This window comes from Abramis brama, assembly GCF_963993115.1.
Source record: "Abramis brama genome assembly, chromosome: 24".
In the NCBI taxonomy this organism is placed as follows: domain Eukaryota; kingdom Metazoa; phylum Chordata; class Actinopteri; order Cypriniformes; family Leuciscidae; genus Abramis; species Abramis brama.
Window position 1 is genome coordinate 11337762 of NC_139986.1, and position 18355 is coordinate 11356116.

General features: G+C 39.0%; 1 protein-coding gene across 1 annotated transcript in view; it reads left to right on the forward strand.

Annotated features, from left to right (window-relative positions):
• Window positions 1-18355, forward strand: part of gli3 (GLI family zinc finger 3) — a 185906-nt gene that overhangs the window by 58288 nt on the left and 109263 nt on the right. Inside the window, exon 3 of the mRNA XM_084103079.1 lies at window positions 16405-16647. Within this exon, the coding sequence (XP_083959205.1) occupies window positions 16405-16647 (243 nt within the window). The remainder of the gene's footprint in view (window positions 1-16404; window positions 16648-18355) is intronic.

The following is an 18355-nucleotide window of genomic DNA, read 5'->3' on the forward strand; positions in this document are numbered from 1 at the left end:
CTACCCGTGACGTTAGTGTACGCTGATTGACCCGCCATTTTTAAAACAGCTATAATGTAAACACACAGATTATAGCCTATATATTTACTCCAGAAACTAACTATACAAACATGGAAAACAGTGATAGATGGGTCTCTAAACCTTTATGCTGAAGAGAAAATCCAACGCAACTTTGAGGGGACCAAGCCAAACATGATTATGTTTATCTGCCCAGCTAGCAACACTGGACATCAACCACACGGCATAGGCTAATAACCTTTTTTTCATATACTGTCTACTTTCTATAACAGTTCTATCTAATAACATATTAAACAGTACTGTTAAACAGATCGCTAACTAAAAAACACAGAGAATGTGAGCATTGTTTGCTCTGGCGTTCCCAGCGCCGCCAAAATAAAGGTCCGTTGCGCCGTCAAAATAAAAGTCACCGTGCTTGCGTCACTCCTTTACCCCTCCTACCAGTTCCTATGGCCAGTGCGAACGCAAACAGCAAAACCGAGTTTGGGGAGAGTAGTTCATAGAACTGTTTAGAAGTGGACAGTTCCTATAACTAAGTTCCTGTAACTACTTGGTCGGAAAGCGGCTAATGTCATGAGTGAGGAAGGAGGCCCTTATCCTTGGAAAAGCGAGCCGAACAATATCCAAAGTGATAACCCCTCCTTCAGCCACAGAAAGAGGGATCCTACAATGTGTATTAGACGCATTGCTTCCCTCCCTCTAACGCAAGGACCTGAATCGCATGAGAAAACGAGGGACCTGCTACTGTCAAAGGACAACTTCCAGGTTCCTCCAGGCCACTGTTTGGATAGGAGCACCCACACTGGGATTCGAGCGGGACAGCCTCCATGATATAGAACATGAAGGATCACACAGCGCAAATCGCGCTGAAAGGGGAGAGCCCCCACTGCACCCGAACAAAGGGCACACATTGCGATTCGAATGGTAGAGCCCTCACTGCAATTGGAATGGGGAGCCCACAATAAACATATGACGTGAAAGCTCTTGTTTTAGATGAACGGGAGAGCCCACACTGCAATTCAAATTCAAATTCAGCTGTGGTACATGCTCCTATGCGGAAAGAGTGGGAGGAAAACATTTTGTGGGGATGCTTGAGCCAGTGAGGACAATTTTTTGTTCCTACTCATCATCAAATAGAGGGTCGAACGGAGAGTTGATTTGTGAATGCCTCTGAGTTAGGAAGGCAGCAAGGGACTGGTAGGGCTGAATGGATGTTGGCAGATTGAAAATGAAGACTGAATTGCCACGTTTCAATTGGTCGGTTTTACTTTGTTTGATGTTGAATTGAATCATGTCATGGTTTAAAATTTGAAGATCTGAGAAGGTTGGATGGATAGCTGGGTTGAAAGTGGAATTGGTTGTGAATTCTGAAACTCGAAGGAAGCCAAAAAAGGCTAAATTGAACATAGCGTCTAGGGTTCTGGTCGTGTTTGGAGAGAAAAGGCCAGAGCGGAGGTTAGTCAGAAATATGCCTAGGAGGTTGTTAGTTAGAGGTTGCCTGGTATCAGGTTTGGTAGAGTGAGTTTTTTGTTGGCCTTTGATAAGAAGAGATGTCTGGGGGTTTGAGATAGTGGGGCTCAGGTGGACGTGGATGAGTTTAAACAAGAAATGTATACCACTGAGGTAGATTTTAATGGATCCTGGCTGAATGGATTTGGTACTGTTCAGGTGGGAAATAAAATAATTTATTGAGAGGAGGGAAAAATCTGGGAAAGCTATATTATAAACTATGTGGAAGTTTTTAAAGGAGTTCCAGGAAGATTGTAGGGTTCTGGGAGAAACAGCTAAATGAAAGGCCTGCCTTGTGGAATTATGCACATGGCATAGTTTAAAGGGCATAGAGAGATCAAGTCATGCTTGCTACAATGGGAGGCTTCTAGCAAGTTTGAAGAGATGGCGATTATTCGGTCTATTTTTTCCTTGGGTAGAGAGGCATGGAATTTAATGGAAAGGACCGATCATGAAGCCGGCTGAATCGACTTCTTTTTTAATGAGGGCATCTACTGAGTGTGGTTCGGCTGAGGCTTACTGGAGTTTGTCACAGATTAAACTGGAATTTGCTAGGCTTTCCAAGCCAGGATCGAAACCTTCTTTCAAACCAGAAATGTGGTAATGTGTACATTTTTTTTAACTTTGTTTGCTAGAGAGGAAATGATGATACAGGAAGAGAGATTCTTTTTGAGATTTTTATTTAGATTTGCTGAAGAACAGTGTACAGGGCATACTCTTGGTGTGAGCTCCACCGCAGTAACTGCAAATATGGAGGAAGCGGCACCATGGTCTAACACGGCCAAAGTTATTGAAGTTGTTACAGACTTGTTTCCCTGAGTTTAAACTAATGGGCTGAATGCTGTGTTCGCCCTTGGAATGGAGGACTTATGATGTAGACTTGGGCACTTGCGGTTCAGGGAGTGTTGGGGGATCCTGTGTTATTTGGGGACGAAGTTATGTGAGTGATCAATCTGCAAATGGTGCAGGAGAGCCTTCAACAGCCCAAGAAAACTTTGTTGTAAAGTTCGAGATCAAGAGCCCCTCAATATGGGCACTGATTCCAATGGGTAATGCGAGCGGCACATTTTTGCGGTTTGTGGTACGTGTATAAATGACTACCGCTAAAAGAGATTCTGAGCTCAGCTATAATGGAGAGATAGTCGTTTAGCTCTTTACGTCTTGTGGGAAAGGCGGCGCATATGAATTCTGTTAATCTACTGAAGCTATGCAGAATTCCAAAAAGGTGAGTACCCGTTTGGTAGAGGGGATGGAATCATTAAGGTGAATGGTTAAGGGACCGCATTCGAAAGAACAATGGGATTCGTTGGTAGGAACTGATGTAAGGAGAGAAGGAAGTTGTAGAGAGTGAAGTTGTGAAGATACTGGTAGAAGTTCCTGGGCTACTGCGTGAGAAGGAGGTGGAGGTGGCGAGGGTATGAGATGGCCAGCGAGCTGGGGCTGTACACGTGGAGGGCTGAGCTAGAGGCTTCCTTGTTGATCCTTCTTGACTAGTATGGGTTGCAGGTAGAAAAGAGTAGGAAATAGGAGGAAAAGAAATAGCTGGGACAGATTGCAGAGGCATCCTCACGCTATGATCTGCGCCAGAAATAGCTCACCAGAAGATCGTATAATTGGATCTTTGAGGATCTGTTGAGTTGGGGAAGTCTGATTTATTTTAGTGAATCGGTTTATTGTAATGAACCATAAAAATAAATAAATCTTTCTGCCGAAGTCTCACAAATTGAATTGGGAAATATGATTCATTTTAATGAATCAGTTTGTTCAGAAAGCCAGCAGCATAAATCGTATTGGAGCAGAGGTAAGGGGGCACAGTGAATGAGGTAGCCGGTCCAGGCCCCCTCGTGGCATCAACACTGGTGATTCATTTTAGTGAATCAGTTCTTTCAGACAGTTAATTTAATTAATAGTAAAAAAATAAAAAATAAATAAAAATGTGTAACTTATGTTTTTGGAAGGTTTCTAGCAGACTTTACAATTCTTGCCCCAAAATGTAATAAAGAGTAAGGGAAAGATGGGAGCAGGAAAGAGTAGGGCAGAAAAGAGCAGAGAGATTGTCAGAGGACAACCATGCACAGAGGGAGATCCAATTGGTAGAGAGAGAAGCCCAGATCAAGACTCAGAGAAAGTGAGTGGAAAAAAGCGAGAGACTGAGATCAAGAGACACACAAAGAACAGGAGAGAGTAAGAGAGAGAGAGAGAGAGAGAGAGAGAGAGAGAGAGAACCAGTGAGAGGGGGAGAGAGGGGGAAAGTTGGAGCAGAGTTGCCGAGTCTATTCCTATGGTACTGAGAGCTGGTGAAATACTAGAGCCTAGGCTGTGTGCCTCTGATCAGGGCGGCAGTGAGCACAATTACCTTCTTTTCAAATCCTTCAGTGACACCACGGGAGAAAGGAGGACTTTGAAACTTGAAAGGCAGGGCGCTCGCTTTCAAACCTCAAACGCAAGCAGGAAAGGGCTCTGAAATTTGTTCAGTGCTCCCCATCCACCATTAGCTTGTTTCTTCCTCTCGCCTCCAGGCATTTAAGCGATTTTTGAAAAGATGTTAAGAAATTCAATCACTACAGAGAGAGAGAGGGAGCACAATCACTCTTCCTCTCTCCCCTTCTCTCTTCCCCTCTTTTGCACTGTTTTTTTTTTCTGTTTTTTTTTCCACTGGAGCACGCTTTCCTCCCGGTCCACAGAGAACAAGCTTGCTGTTTTTGTGTTGAGGTGAAAAGACTGGTGAATCTGTGGAGCAATGGTGGAGCCAAAATTGCTAAATAAATAAAAGAAAACTGAGGGGGAAAAACGAGGGGAAGAAAAGAAGGGTTGATGGTCAGGCAATGGAAATCCTTCTCATCTGCCTCCTGACATTTGTAATCTCAACATCAGAGCCCTGCTAAGCCCAGAGTGCAATAGCACACTCACCTTCATCTGAAAGTCTGAAGGAAACTTTTGAACTCTGCTCTGTAACATGGCTCAAACGGGAATCCGTTTATAAAGAAACCACCTAAATGAAATCTGTCCACTTTTATTGTCCCTTAGGAAGGAGAAACCACAAATGAGTGCTTTAATATCTCAGTTGTTTCTCCAATGAGTTTAAACTTGAGTGCAAGTGGAGACTTTTCTTAACTTCTTTTATTTTTCTGAGAAAAGGGCCCTCAAATGTTTCTATAGAATTTCAGAAGAGATCTAAACAATGCCTTAAGTTGTGCTCAGATTATCTAAGAGACCAAAGTTTGCAAAGTCAAACATTTCTACATGAACTCAAGCATTGCTAGTCAAATTCAAAGTCTAAATGATCTGTTCTATGATATCCAGATTAAATGTATAGCTTCATACTCGTACTGTTAACTGTATGTTAATGTTATTTTAGGAGAAACATCTGGGACAAAGTTGATACTTAAATAAATAAATAACTTTTCTGAGCTTTGAGGGAGAAATCTCTGAGCAATGACATTTTCTTTAGGGACAGTGAGAAGAACAGAGGTAAGAAATGTAATTCAGTGCTGGTAGGGAGCATAGTAATAAAGAGAAGAGATGAAGTAAATGAAAAGAGCTGAAAGGAGAGAGGGAGATTATCAGATATGTTGCTCCTCTGCTGTCTATTGAGTGAATCAAGAGGCTGTTGACCTCCTGTCGTTGAGTGTTTGCAGAGCCATTAGGAGCGCCATTGGGTCTGTGAAGAAGTACATGTCAATTAGTGTAATCCTCTGTTCTTGAGGATAGCAACTGGGGTGGGGTGCACTTGTGCCACTATTGAGATGTAGCCATTGTAAACGTTGAAGGAATTCAGGGTCTAGTTCAAATGAGGGAACAAAATGACTTGATGCAGACTGAGATATTTTAAATTATTTTTTTATGAGCTTGTAAAATTGCATTAATGCCATTATAATCCATTGTAAGGGTCATATCTTCATGTGTCTTGCTCACACTGGTGTCAGCCTCTGGACTTAACAGCATATCTCAGCTTAGTGGTCATCATAGTACTTACACTAATAAGACTTTGTTGAAAGATCTTTGTGGTGATTAAAGCCAACCAGCTGGGGGATCAGACTCAGTTTGTCCCTTAGGACAATGACCATGTTTACATTTGCACCAATAATGTAATTATTTCAAATAATCAGAATAAAGACTTAATCGCAGTAAATGTTTACATGACACAAGCAAACCTCATAACTTCTGATTACATGCAATTTTCATTATTCTGATTATTCGCTAAGAATTGTGGTTCGCTTTCAAGGGGAACTCAATGCTGCATCAGTTGCTGATGCTATGGGGACACGTCCTGCATGACGGTGTCTGAGGTACGTGTGAAATCTTACTGGCCGACGGCAGTCCTATGACATCACATGGAGGGCACCTGATGCACACAATCTGTTATCTGTTTAGCAGCGGAGCGCTGCTGGTCAGGCTGGTGGGGCCCTGCACACCCTGGAGCATCATTCTCAGGCTCTCGCTCCCTCCCCCTCACTTCCAATCACTCATCAATTGTGTGCTTTTGTGTTCATGTTCCTTCAGCTAAAATGTCCTTCAGTTAATATCTCTATCTGCGTTTTATTCTGCTATACTGTTACGTGCATCAGATTTTCTTAGTGTGTGTACGTACAGGAAAGAGACAGTCGATTTGTTTATTTATTTTGACCCGACCAGTTTAACATAAAGAACTCAGCAGTGAACAAGCTCTGAATCGTTTTGATCTCGACTGAATGGATTCTATGCTAACACAAACACCTCCGATTAGCCATTGCATTAATATGCTCAACACCGTTGTAAAGGTGTAAAAAATAATAATAATTACACCGATTTCATTACACATATGACAGTTGTATGCCTTTTTAAGTGATGAGCTGCTCTACCTGGTTATTTTCAGTGATGGTAAGAAATGTTTTTATACTTGTGCTACATTTGTGTTGCCTGTGAAAAAAAACCCCAAAAAACAAACAACATCCGTAGCAGCAGCCTGTATATTGCTTATCATTGCTGTTCTTGTCTTAATTTTTTAAAACAGTGCAGTAGATGTAGAACATCACCATCACTGTGATTTGCGTTCATAACAGCGCACCACACATTGAACATCAGAGTTACTCTGTGCCTGGTCATAAGCATTTCACTTGGGCTTTATCGTGACCCTTCCCCTTTCGCAGGGCTCTCTCAAAGTAAGCTTATCCCTTCACTTAGGTATCGAACAACAATCTTCATAAAGCATCCTCAAGTAAAAGCATTCTTATCCATCCTATTGTACGACAAAGCTTATCAATCTTTGTTCTTTGTTCTATGTATATTGGGTATTTCTTTTACTTATTTGTTATGCCGATCTGTTTTTTATTTTGGGGGTTCTCTCGCCAGATTATGATGGTTAGATGGAGTTCTGTCTGTATAGCTCTATCAAGCTGTGTGCCGGAGTCATGCCCAAGAAAATTGACATTGTTTTAGTACTTGTGCTCCAAGTCTTCCTGTTAGAACCTAAATACTACCTTCTATCATTTTATCAAACCTAACAGCCTTCCCTTCACAATGCAGTGGTTTAGAATCCTCCTAACTGCAGACACAGGGAACTGTGGTTTTCCAACTCATCTCAATTTAATACATTATTTTTGGACAAGTGGTGTACATAGTCAATCCTCATCATTCGAGTTTCAAGCAAGATCTGACTCTAAAATTAACTTAAATGCTCAGCAGGCACTGTCAAGTAATAATCAAGGTACATTTCTATTAGCATGCTACTGGTGGTTTCATTCTGTTTTCCTGTGATATCGATTGGCTTTGGTCTTCACAAATACTTCTCCTCTTAACTGGCCTATCGTGGTCTTTCATGGCTTTCATATTTCACGGCCAATCTCTGCCATTTTCGTATCTTTGCCTATCGTGCCCTTCGCATAACATGGCCTATCGTGGCTTATCCTTGACATAAAGCAGCCTGTTGACTGTTCACAAAGACCCACCCCCTTTAGTTACTGTTGCTATGTCCGACAAGCCTGGGCGCTCTCACACCACACATCATGTTCTCACACAGTGAAGAATACATCGCGGAGCAAAGAGGACACTGACAACGTGCCGACAGGCAAGATATAACAGGTTACTTAAAATTCAAGTTCAAATTTTTTAAATTTTTAAGAAAATTAAACAAATACCATTTTGTGGCTCTTTAATGTGTCGTGACAGATTGCTGTAGTGCCTCATGATCTGTGTGGATCATGAACTGATAAACTTGGACGTCCTAGTAGAGCTGTTTGCAAAGGTGTTTCATACTTATACATAGTGGCGAAGCTGTGGATTGTTCTTTGAATTGTTCTGGTGTGATTTTGTCAAAGGTTTAATAGACACAGGCGAATCGTCATTTAGAAATGAGATTGCGTGGGTGTTCAAATCGAGATCGCAATCTTTTAATAATTAAAGAAGCTTTATGTCCTAGTATGATGGAATGAAGAGGTAAGGAAATGACATACAGAGCGAGTTCTTCAGTAGGAAATATTTCAATTTGAAGCTTAATCCAGGTCTTTCCCATTGGCCTTTTCAGATGGGTTTATTGTCCACTCCAGTGATCTTTATTGGATGCGAACATGGCACCATGGTAATTTTAAATTCCTGAATAATTTGCTGATGTATGAGATTCATTGCAGATCCTGAATCCACTAAGGCTGTAACAGAATGTTCCTGGGCCTATGGAATGGGCATTCCATAGTGTTATGGGAAGTGATAAACTGTGTGGATTAAGGGGTTGTACTCACTTTGACTCATTTAGTTGTTTCAGCCTTGGTTTTTATTGGACAGGAAATGCAACAATGATCAGGTTGATCACATAAAAAATATAGACGGTTCTGTAAACTTTGATGCCGTTCTTCAATGGAGACTCAGGCTTGTCTGATCTGCATAGATTCAGGAGGTTCACTGGAGGCATGACAGGAAGTGAATGAAAATATTACAGCATCCCCCTCCTGGTAGGTGCCTCCTGGCACCATAAACAAAAACTATTCTGTAGTAGCCGGAGGGGGAAATATTAGCATTATGGGGGTAAGGAAGGCTAGGACCCCCGGGCGGAAGAGTCTAAGACAGACCACACAGTAGTCAATGAGACAGTTTATTTACTAAATTCACAGTTGAGCACTTGTGAATCCTGAGGTTTGCACAGAAACATTGTACCCTTTCAAAGAATCATACTGTACACATAAACGTGCACCCTATAAATAAAAGTAGATTTCTTCAGGGGTAGACTGTAGATTTGTAATCTAATTTCTAATATAAATTAATTTAAAATAACAATTTTTTTTAAAAAATATAAGTAAATAAAACATAGGCTTAACATTTTTTTTTTTTTTTTTTAAATCAAGACATTTTTGAGTGAAGTAAATTTTAAATACAACTTTCAAAAAATATTTTTGTTTCGGTACAGAAAAATAAAATAATAAAATAAAATAAAATAAAATAAAATAAAATAAAATAAAATAAAATAAAATAAAATAAAATAAACAAATTTAAAATAGTCATTGAATTTAGGTTGTTTTTAGTCAGGACTGTTCCTTCCCTTATTTCCATATACCCATACCTCAGTATTCACTTTCAAATCCTGTGTGTGTGTGTGTGTGTGTGTGTCTGAGCATGGTAACAGGATGATACTTAAATCCCTTTATGTTAATATTGTGGTTTTATGGGAGCAGGCCTATTAATCCTGCTTTAACTTTATAAGTGCTATTATTCCCTCAATAAGATCACTGGCTTTGCAGTATAGGATTAAAGACTTATAAACCAACTGATGCTGTCATTTTTCATGGATCGATGAACCTTGAATACTCTCTATCATGACTGTTTGTAAAGTGTATTCCATAGTGATACATAAAATACTATCTTTAATCCACATAGTTTTAATTGGCTTTTCCTTGCTACAGCACAGTACAGCTGGGCCAAGCGCTAACCTTAGCTCCAGCGCTACGGGACATTTGGCGGCAGCTCCATGCCTCCACACTAGAGTTTTTAGAACAGAAAGATTTTAAAACAGCCCAGCATTAGAGCAGCACTCATCAGCAACGGCATACTGCTAAACTCGGCCAAACCGGAGGAGGTTTACAGTTTGAGCTTAATGACCTGAGTCACAACCGCTCTCGCATGCCAAAACACAAGTGTTCCGTTCCACCAGAACCCGCTGATACAATTTATTCTGTCAGACCAACTCTTGCTGGCTTTCCCAAGGCCAGCACTCTTTTACTTTGCAAATTACAGTCTTATGGTCTGTATTTTGTTAAAAAGTTGTGCTGCTTTTTTAAAGTGCTTAGATACAAGAATCTGATAAAGCTTCAAATATCAGCGTCTGCTGGTCTAGTTTCGCTAAACATGTGAGTGATAGTTCACCTAATGACATTTTTTTTTTCTTGTTATTCCAAACTTGTATGACTTTATTCCTAATGTGGAACAAAGAAGGAGGCATTTGACATAATGTGCTGGTCATTTTATTTCCCTACAATTATAATAAATTGTGCAGTGGTAAATTATGATATTAACTGTTTATGTATGTGTTTTTGTGCCAAATGATAAAAGGAGGAAACTAGTATTTAATGTTCATTTAATGTTGGGATTTTGTGCTGAAGAATGGAGCTGGTGCTTATTTTGAGGATTGTTACATAAAGCAAGGCTGTATGTTCACTCTTAAATTGTTCTTCACACTAAGACAGAAAGGTTCGCTGTTCACTGAAAGGTTCTTTAAAAACGCAAAATTGTTCTTCTATGGCATTGTTGTGAAAACCTGCATGTGGAACCTTTATTTTTATTTGTTGTTTTTCCTACCAACACTTTACACTAGATACAGTAAAAAATGCTAATGTGTGCTGTTGCTAGTAGTTGACTGCAAGACACTTGCAGATTAAATTAATTTTTTTTTAAGACAGATGTCAAGATTTTTAGGGAATATCTTCAATATTTTTGTCAGTCTTTAAGAATTCACTTTTATGTTCCACTGCATAAAGAAAGTCATATGAGTTTTGAAGACATGAGGGTGAGTAATAAATGACAGAATTCTCACAGTCCCTTTAAATGACATCATCGGTGACCTCATTGACCCCTACTGCTGCAGTTATGAACTGAACTCCTGAAGGTTAAAAAGCAGTGAGTGATGTTCTACAGCAGTGAAAGGGTATGGTAGGTTAGATGACTGAATTATGGGTTGCTCCACTACTTATTCTAGGCTGAGAGGTCATGACCCAGATGGGGTCAGGTAATGGGTCATGTGTCTTCAAGAAAGATCAAACACTAAACCCTGTAAACCCTGCAAAGCCCTGTAAACTTGCTTCTCTCTGCCCCATTTTAGACCACTGGAGACTGTCCCTGTGGGGTACAAGTCCAACTCTGTCTGCCAGAACAGATTACTTGCAGACATAGAAATAAGGCAAGTACACCTCTTTTGGTGTGTGTGTATAGGAGAGAGAGGCAGGAACAGTGTTAAAAGACTGGTATATGGAAAGAGAGGGAAAGAGAAAGAGAGAGAGAAGGCGGATAGCTTGTGGGCGTTGATACTACCCATGAGGCCATTTAATGGGCAGTTTGGAATGCAGGGAAAAGACTCAGCTGCCCTCTCCATGGGATTCTGTGTCTTTGAAAAAAAATATATATAAAAAAAAAAAATATATATATATATAGAGAGAGAGAGAGAGAGAGAGAGAGAGAGAGAGAGCGCTTGTGGGAAATCCTTGCCTGACTGCTGCTGTGATGTTGAATGTTGGCTTGTTTTATTTCACAGACTGCGGCAAGCAGAGACACAGAGTCACTCCATTGCTCTTGTGTGAAGCTATGAACCTGCACATTTGCCTGGAAGAGGCCAAGCCCAGGAGGCTTTGCACATAAAACCCATAAAGAGCTCCCTAAAGCACACGTTAGCACTAACAATGCCTCCCTGCACTACCCGAACTCTTAGCGTGACCAGACTTGTTCCACATATTTATTGCCGCTGTCTGTAGGTCTGTCTACCTATGAGTGTCTCTGTGTATTTGCATTGTGTATCTATGTATCGGTTTTTGTGGCCATGAATTTTCCTATTGTAGTACTAGCTATAATGATGGTTTTGATATGACCATGACATTAGCAAAGCTCAGACAACAAGCTTATGTTACATAACGTAACGTAACATTCTAATTTTCCACTAGATATTTTCCTCTACATCTCATCAGCAATTTCGATTTTGGCACACTAAGGAGCGAATGTACAGTGACGTGACATAACTGCCAGATTCAAACTGTGCTTTCGCGCTATGGCTGGCGCTAAGCCAAAGACGGACGCGCTCAGCGCTTGTCATATATCACAACTATTCAGTGTTTAAACCACATAATGTTTATTTTAGGTTTCAGACATTTAAATACAAATAATTTATTGCAAAACAATACATTTATAGTTTGTAAAATATACAATGGTGTCTATGGAAGCAGCAATAACAAGTCAACATCGTGATGTCTGTCAGCCATCGCGATGGACGATGACATCGTCTATCGGCCCAACCCTAGTTGTCATCGTGTCCAGGTGCAGGTCCTTCATCAGATCTCGATATGGCATGGATCCGGCGGACTGCGGTAAACCCTGGATAAACAGAGAGACTAATATTAGTGTAGACGCCATCCTTCTTATGATGTAACAAGTACATCAGGATTTATGGGGAGTGTTCCTGGTTTCCAGCTGACCTAATCTATGCAGCCTAACATTGAATTATAGAAGTCTATAATGTGTAATGTGTATGCTAGGCCAAAGAGATGTGTTTTTAGTCTAGATTTGAACTGACAGAGTGTGTCTGCTTCCCGGACAATGTTTGGAAGATTGTTCCAAAGTTTTGGTGCTAAATAGGAAAAGGATCTACCGCCAGCCAGCAGTCGATTTTGATATTCTTGGTATTATCAACTGGCCGGAATTTTGAGATCGCAATAGACGTGAAGGACTATAATGCGTTAAGAGCTCGCTCAAGTACTGGGGAGCTAAACCCTTTAGTGCTTTGTAAGTCATTAGCAATATTTTAAAATTTAGACGATGTTTAATAGGGAGCCAACGCAGTGTTGACAGAACCGGGCTAATATGGTCATACTTCCTGGTTCTGGTAAGAACTCTAGCTGCTGAATTTTGGACCAGCTGTAGTTTGTTTATTAAGTGTGCAGGGCAACCACCCATAATAGCCTTACAATAATCTAGCCTTGATGTCATGAACGCATGAACTAATTGTTCCGCATTTTTCATTAAGAGCACTTGACGTAATTTAGATATATATTTTTTTAAATAAAAAAAATGCGGTTTTACAGATACTAGACACGTGACTTTCAAATGAAAGATTGGTATCAAAGAGCACACCCAGGTTCCTAACTGACGACGAGGACATGCTAGACAGTATTCTAGGTTATTACGTGAGGAAGTTTTTTGTCCAATAATTAGAATCTCTGTTTTTTCAGAATTAAGTTGTAGGAAATTGCTAGTCATCCAGTTTTTTATATCAGCTATGCATTCCATTAATTTTGTGAATTGGTAAGTTTCGTCCAGGTGTGAAGAAATATAGAGCTGCGTATCATCAGCGTAACAGTGAAAACTAATGCCATGCTTCCTAATGATGTCTCCCAGGGGTAGCATGTACAGAGTGAACAGCAACGGTCCTAGTACTGAGCCTTGTGGTACACCATACTGAACTTTTGATCGATAAGACATCTCTTCATTTACTGCTACAAACTGATAATGGTCAGATAAGTATGATTTAAACCATGCTAATGCAATTCCACTAATGCCAACATAATTTTCAAGTCTATTTAAAAGAATGTTGTTTTCGATAGTGTCAAATGCAGCACTAAGATTGAGTAACACTAATAGAGAGATACAACCACGATCGGATGATAAGAGCAAATCATTTGTGACTCTAATGAGCAGTGTTGGGAGTAACGCGTTACAAAAGTAATGTATTACAGTAACTTATTACTTTTTGTTGTAACGCAGTAGTGTAAGGCATTACTAATCAATTTTCAGTAATATTTTACTCGGTACATGTTCAGTAACGCTTGCGTTACAACACACTTTTAGCCCAAAATTTAATTGTTCAAAAAAAACAAAACGGGGGAAAAAACAGCCAGACCGCGAGACATTAACGAATGAAAAATGCCTAAGTTATTACATGTTCGTGGTCAGTCAATAGCCGCGTGTGGTGTCCAAGTTTGTAAATAACGACTAAATGACAGCTTCTGATATATTTGTATGGCGATTTATTTCATTCATCTCCCTCTTGCTGGTGTACCTTTGTATTGTGTGACATAGTCCAGTAAAAGCGTGTGTAGGACAGGTTTAGCAGGAGTGCCGCGAGGCATGATTTCGGTCTCTGTGATCGCGCTGGCCAGTGGAAAAGCGGCTAATAATGAGAATATGGTAGAAGACGACTGTACATTCGCGGGATGGACATATGCGCATTACTCTGTTTGTTCTGTGTTTTCTTTCTAACCAGAGAGCAGTAGGCCTATGTTTTCTTTCGTTTTGAATTGCTCTGTTTAAAAGTAGACATGTCTGACTGTGAGGCAAGTAGACTCTGAGTTTCGGTACAAAAATAAAATAAAATAAAATAAAATAAAATGAATATATTATGTTCTGTGGAGAGCCAACCCTTCTTCATCCGGTGGGTAGTATTAATTTTGGTTTACTTAGCGTAATTCACAGAATTACTAAAAAATATTTTGCTACCTAAAAGTTAAAGATTTTTTTGTGTCACGCATGCATACATGTCTATTTCCCTCATATTAAATATAAAATGCATGTGTGTAGATTGATATTTTTCTAATATCTGGTCTCCTTTATTAAGGGAGTAGCCTATGGATATATAAACAGTCGTTTCAATATATTGGTATTAAATGCATTTTCTGAGAATTTATATTTCAGGTTTTTACAGCAAATGTCAGGTCCACGCTGGAATTGCTCAATTTTAAAGAATTTATTCTCAACTAGTTTTGTGGTGTAGGTCCGTATTTTATAATGTTAATTTCAAATAATACTAATAGTAATTTAAAGATGTGGTAGCTTTGGATCTGGACGGGAAGGATAACTCTGGGAATTGGAAGGGGGAGTTCTGCCTTCTCACACCGCGCACCGTGACACAGGTTTGTGGATCTGAGTGTCGCGGTTTCATATCACATATCTTTACAGCCCTAGTCATTTTAGAATGTTAAGTTCTACTTCTGTAGTTATTTTGGTGAAAGTAACTCAAAAGTAATACAGGAGTAATGTAACGCATTACAATTCTGAGACAGTAATATTGTAAGGTAAAGAATTACTTTTAAATAACAGTAACAAGTAATGTATAATGTATTACAGTTTGGAAGTAACTTGCACAACACTGCTAATGAGAGCTGTCTCAGTACTATGGTACGGTCTAAATCCTGATTGAAAATCCTTGCAGATATCATTTCTTTCTAAAAAGGAACATAGTTGTGAAGATACTGCCTTAGTATCTTTGACAGAAAAGGTAGATTCGAGATTGGCCTGTACAGGTGCTGGTCATAAAATTAGAATATCATCAAAAAGTTGATTTATTTCAAGAATTCAACTTAACAGGTGAAACTAATATATTATATAGACTCATTACATGCAAAGTGAGATATTTCAAGCCTTTAGTTGTTATAATTTTGATGATTATAGCTTACAGCTTATGAAACCCACGAAATCAAAATCCCAGAAAATTAGAATATTACATGAAATCACACAGTAATTACACAGTAATACCATGGTCATTAAACCAGGTTTTGGTTCTTTTGGCAGTGTGACTAATTCTGTAGGATCAAGTTGCATTTTTTTTAAAAAGCGGTTTAATCATAGCCAGCTTAAAAGTTTTTGGTATATGTATCCTAATGACAAAGATGAATTAATGATATTAAGAAGAGGATCTATGACCTCTCTTTCAGTAGCTTAGTCGGTATAGGGTCTAACATACATGTTGCTGATTTAGATGATTTAACGAGTTTAGAAAATTCTTCCTCTCCTATAGCAATGAATGAATGGAATTTATAGGGAGACTACAATGCACTGCCTGATGCGATACTGTAGTAGACGGTTGCATAGTTATAATTTTCTCCCTGTTATTATCAATCTTATAAGTGAAGAAGTTCATAAAGTCATTACTGCTGTGCTGCTTGGAAACAAGCTTATGTTTGTTATATGTTATATGTTTGTTAAGCTTATGTTACATATTCTTATGTAATGCCCTTAAAAAATGTAAGCACCAACATTTTCTTTGAAAACCTGGAAATATGAGGGGATTTTAAAAGTGTGATTTCCAGACCTGGAAATTTGTGGAAATTAATTAAATCCTAAAACATCATGTTTTATAATGATTTAGTTATGTTTAGCTCTAAAATGTTTTAGCAGGTAGAAATGCTGAATAAAATTCAGTTATTGAAACTCTGGGTAATATGAAATTTAATTATTTGAATTATGTATTATTTAATATATTGCCACTTCCAGTTTCTGAAAATAAAGTTTCAAAATGAGCAGTTTTTTATCAATACAGCAGAAGTACAAGAAATAGTACAAGAGCCTTTAAATATTGTCTTTGGGGGGTGACTGAAGTAAAAAAGATTGAGAACTGCAGATTTAGACCATAACTGGACTGGACACAAACATTACTGCACTGTGAGATGAACTTAAAATTGATCAAATTATGTATTACTGCTTGAATAATTTATTTTTTTTTATTTTTTTTTGCAAGCATGAATTAGGAGTTAGCACACATGCAAACACATTTAGCCGTGGTACTTTGTACTGCTACTCAATAAAGTGGCAAAATTGAAAATTATATTTAGTAATAATAAAAAACAAATAAAATGTAAAAATACATTAAAATATTCATATTTTATCAATAAAAGTATTCATATTCATTCTTTTTTTTCCCCTTTTTTCCCTCTCATTTAGAGGATGACAGTTCAGGTTCCCCGTATCATCGCGAGAGGCGTAATGCCATCAGTGGGCGGACCACAGTTCTGGGCACATCAGGAAAACTGAGTGAGGAGCCATCCACCTCTACAGAAGATCGCTCCCCATTGGTGAAGAAAGAACTTCACAGCTCTCTGCCCCACCTGGCAGACCACACCCTGCCCTATCGGGGGACGCTGTTTGCTATGGACCCTCGCAATGGATACTTGGACCCTCACTATGGTGAGTTTTTTCATAGTTTTTTGGGGCATATTCAGGACAAGCACTCTCTCAATATGCAGCTTTTTTGGTTTAATCCAATTAATTTATACTTTTTGGCTATTTATCCTAAAATATGTTAGGACATATCCTTAAATCCCAAAGGCATAGTCCACCTTAAAAAGTGAAATACAAAGTAACATGTTTTGGAGAATGTATTGGCTGCTACTTTCTTTGCAACAAATAGTAGATATTGACAAAAAGGTTCACCAAATGTCTTCTATAGATATCCAAGACATTTGTGTGAGGAACAAACTGATATTTGATTTGTTACAAAAAATTTTCTGCCTCCGGCCTTTCGTTTTTGGGTGAACCTATCCCTACAGAAGTTATCTCAGTAATGTGTTTTGCATAGGACAGTCACAATGAACCATGAACATTAAGTCCCTATAGAATGTAGATATTGTCTATGCATAAAACTCAAGGACAAACATCTAGTGCAGGGCCAGCACACTAACTTTTTCCCCTTTGCGAGGCAAAAGGCAAAGCTCCTAATGGATTGATTGGGCCTGACAGTTGACTATTTGCCCTTTCTTTCTCATTCGCTCTCGCTTGCCTTTTCATTTTTTTTCAGGGAGGAAGTTAGTATGGGGGACGTTCTTCTCTGCTCCCTAATTCCCTCATTAGGGGCCGAGTATAAGCACACAACTCCAGTCTCGCTCATCAGCGGCGTGATCAAAGCGCCACAGAGCGGAGAGCAGTCAAACTCCCCCTGCCTTGTTCTTTTCCATATTATCTTTCCCTTGTTTTTCTCTGGTCCACCGGACTCCCCCATCATTTTTATAATCAATAATCATGAGAGAGCAAGAACCTGTGCATGGACAGGATAGAGTGAAAGAGATAAATAAAGGGAGAGAGAGACAGACGAGGCTAGTCAAGGCCTTTTAAGAGGTTAATATTGCGGACCACCATTGCCTGGTCATCACCTATGGACGAGGATTCGATGTGATAGCTTGTTTAGTTTCGCTAAATTGGTTTTGAATTAGGTTTGACAGTGTAATTTTAATACACAGCACTTAATTAAATGCCCTTTACCTTTGTTCTCTCTCACAAAACCATTTACCACTGTACTACTGATCGTTTAGGCCCTTTCATTAGCCGTCTTAATGCACAAGGGTCAACTACAATCCGAGCAGTCAGACCCTCACATATTGATTAATACAGACCTGACCACCTCAGCAATTCTGCCACTCTCTGTTTACAGAGAAATTGAGAGAAATAGGCAGAAAGAGAGTGTTTTAATGGGGAGAGGCAGTGTCAGATGAATGGGAAGGTATGGATAGTATACAGTAAGGACCTCTAAGAAATCTCCACTCTGTGCCTGCAATGAGGCAGCGTTTGGTTGGGGTGCTCCAGCAAATGAGAGAGCAAAGAAATGTTTCAAGTTTTCATCAAGTTCGATCGATATTACTATTATTATTATTGTTGTTATTTCTAAATAATTAATATATATAATTTAATTATATATAATTTAAAATGTTTAAAAAAACAAAACAAATAAATAATACTAATACATTTAAAATACAGATTTCATTTACAAGTTCACAAGTTGAAGATATTGTTCTGTCTTACTAAACATTGTGCTTTATGAGTTTAATTCGTATTGAACCCATAACATTCTTTTAAATGGTTTATAGAAATAAATAAAAAAGGGGAAACATGAAGGGAGACA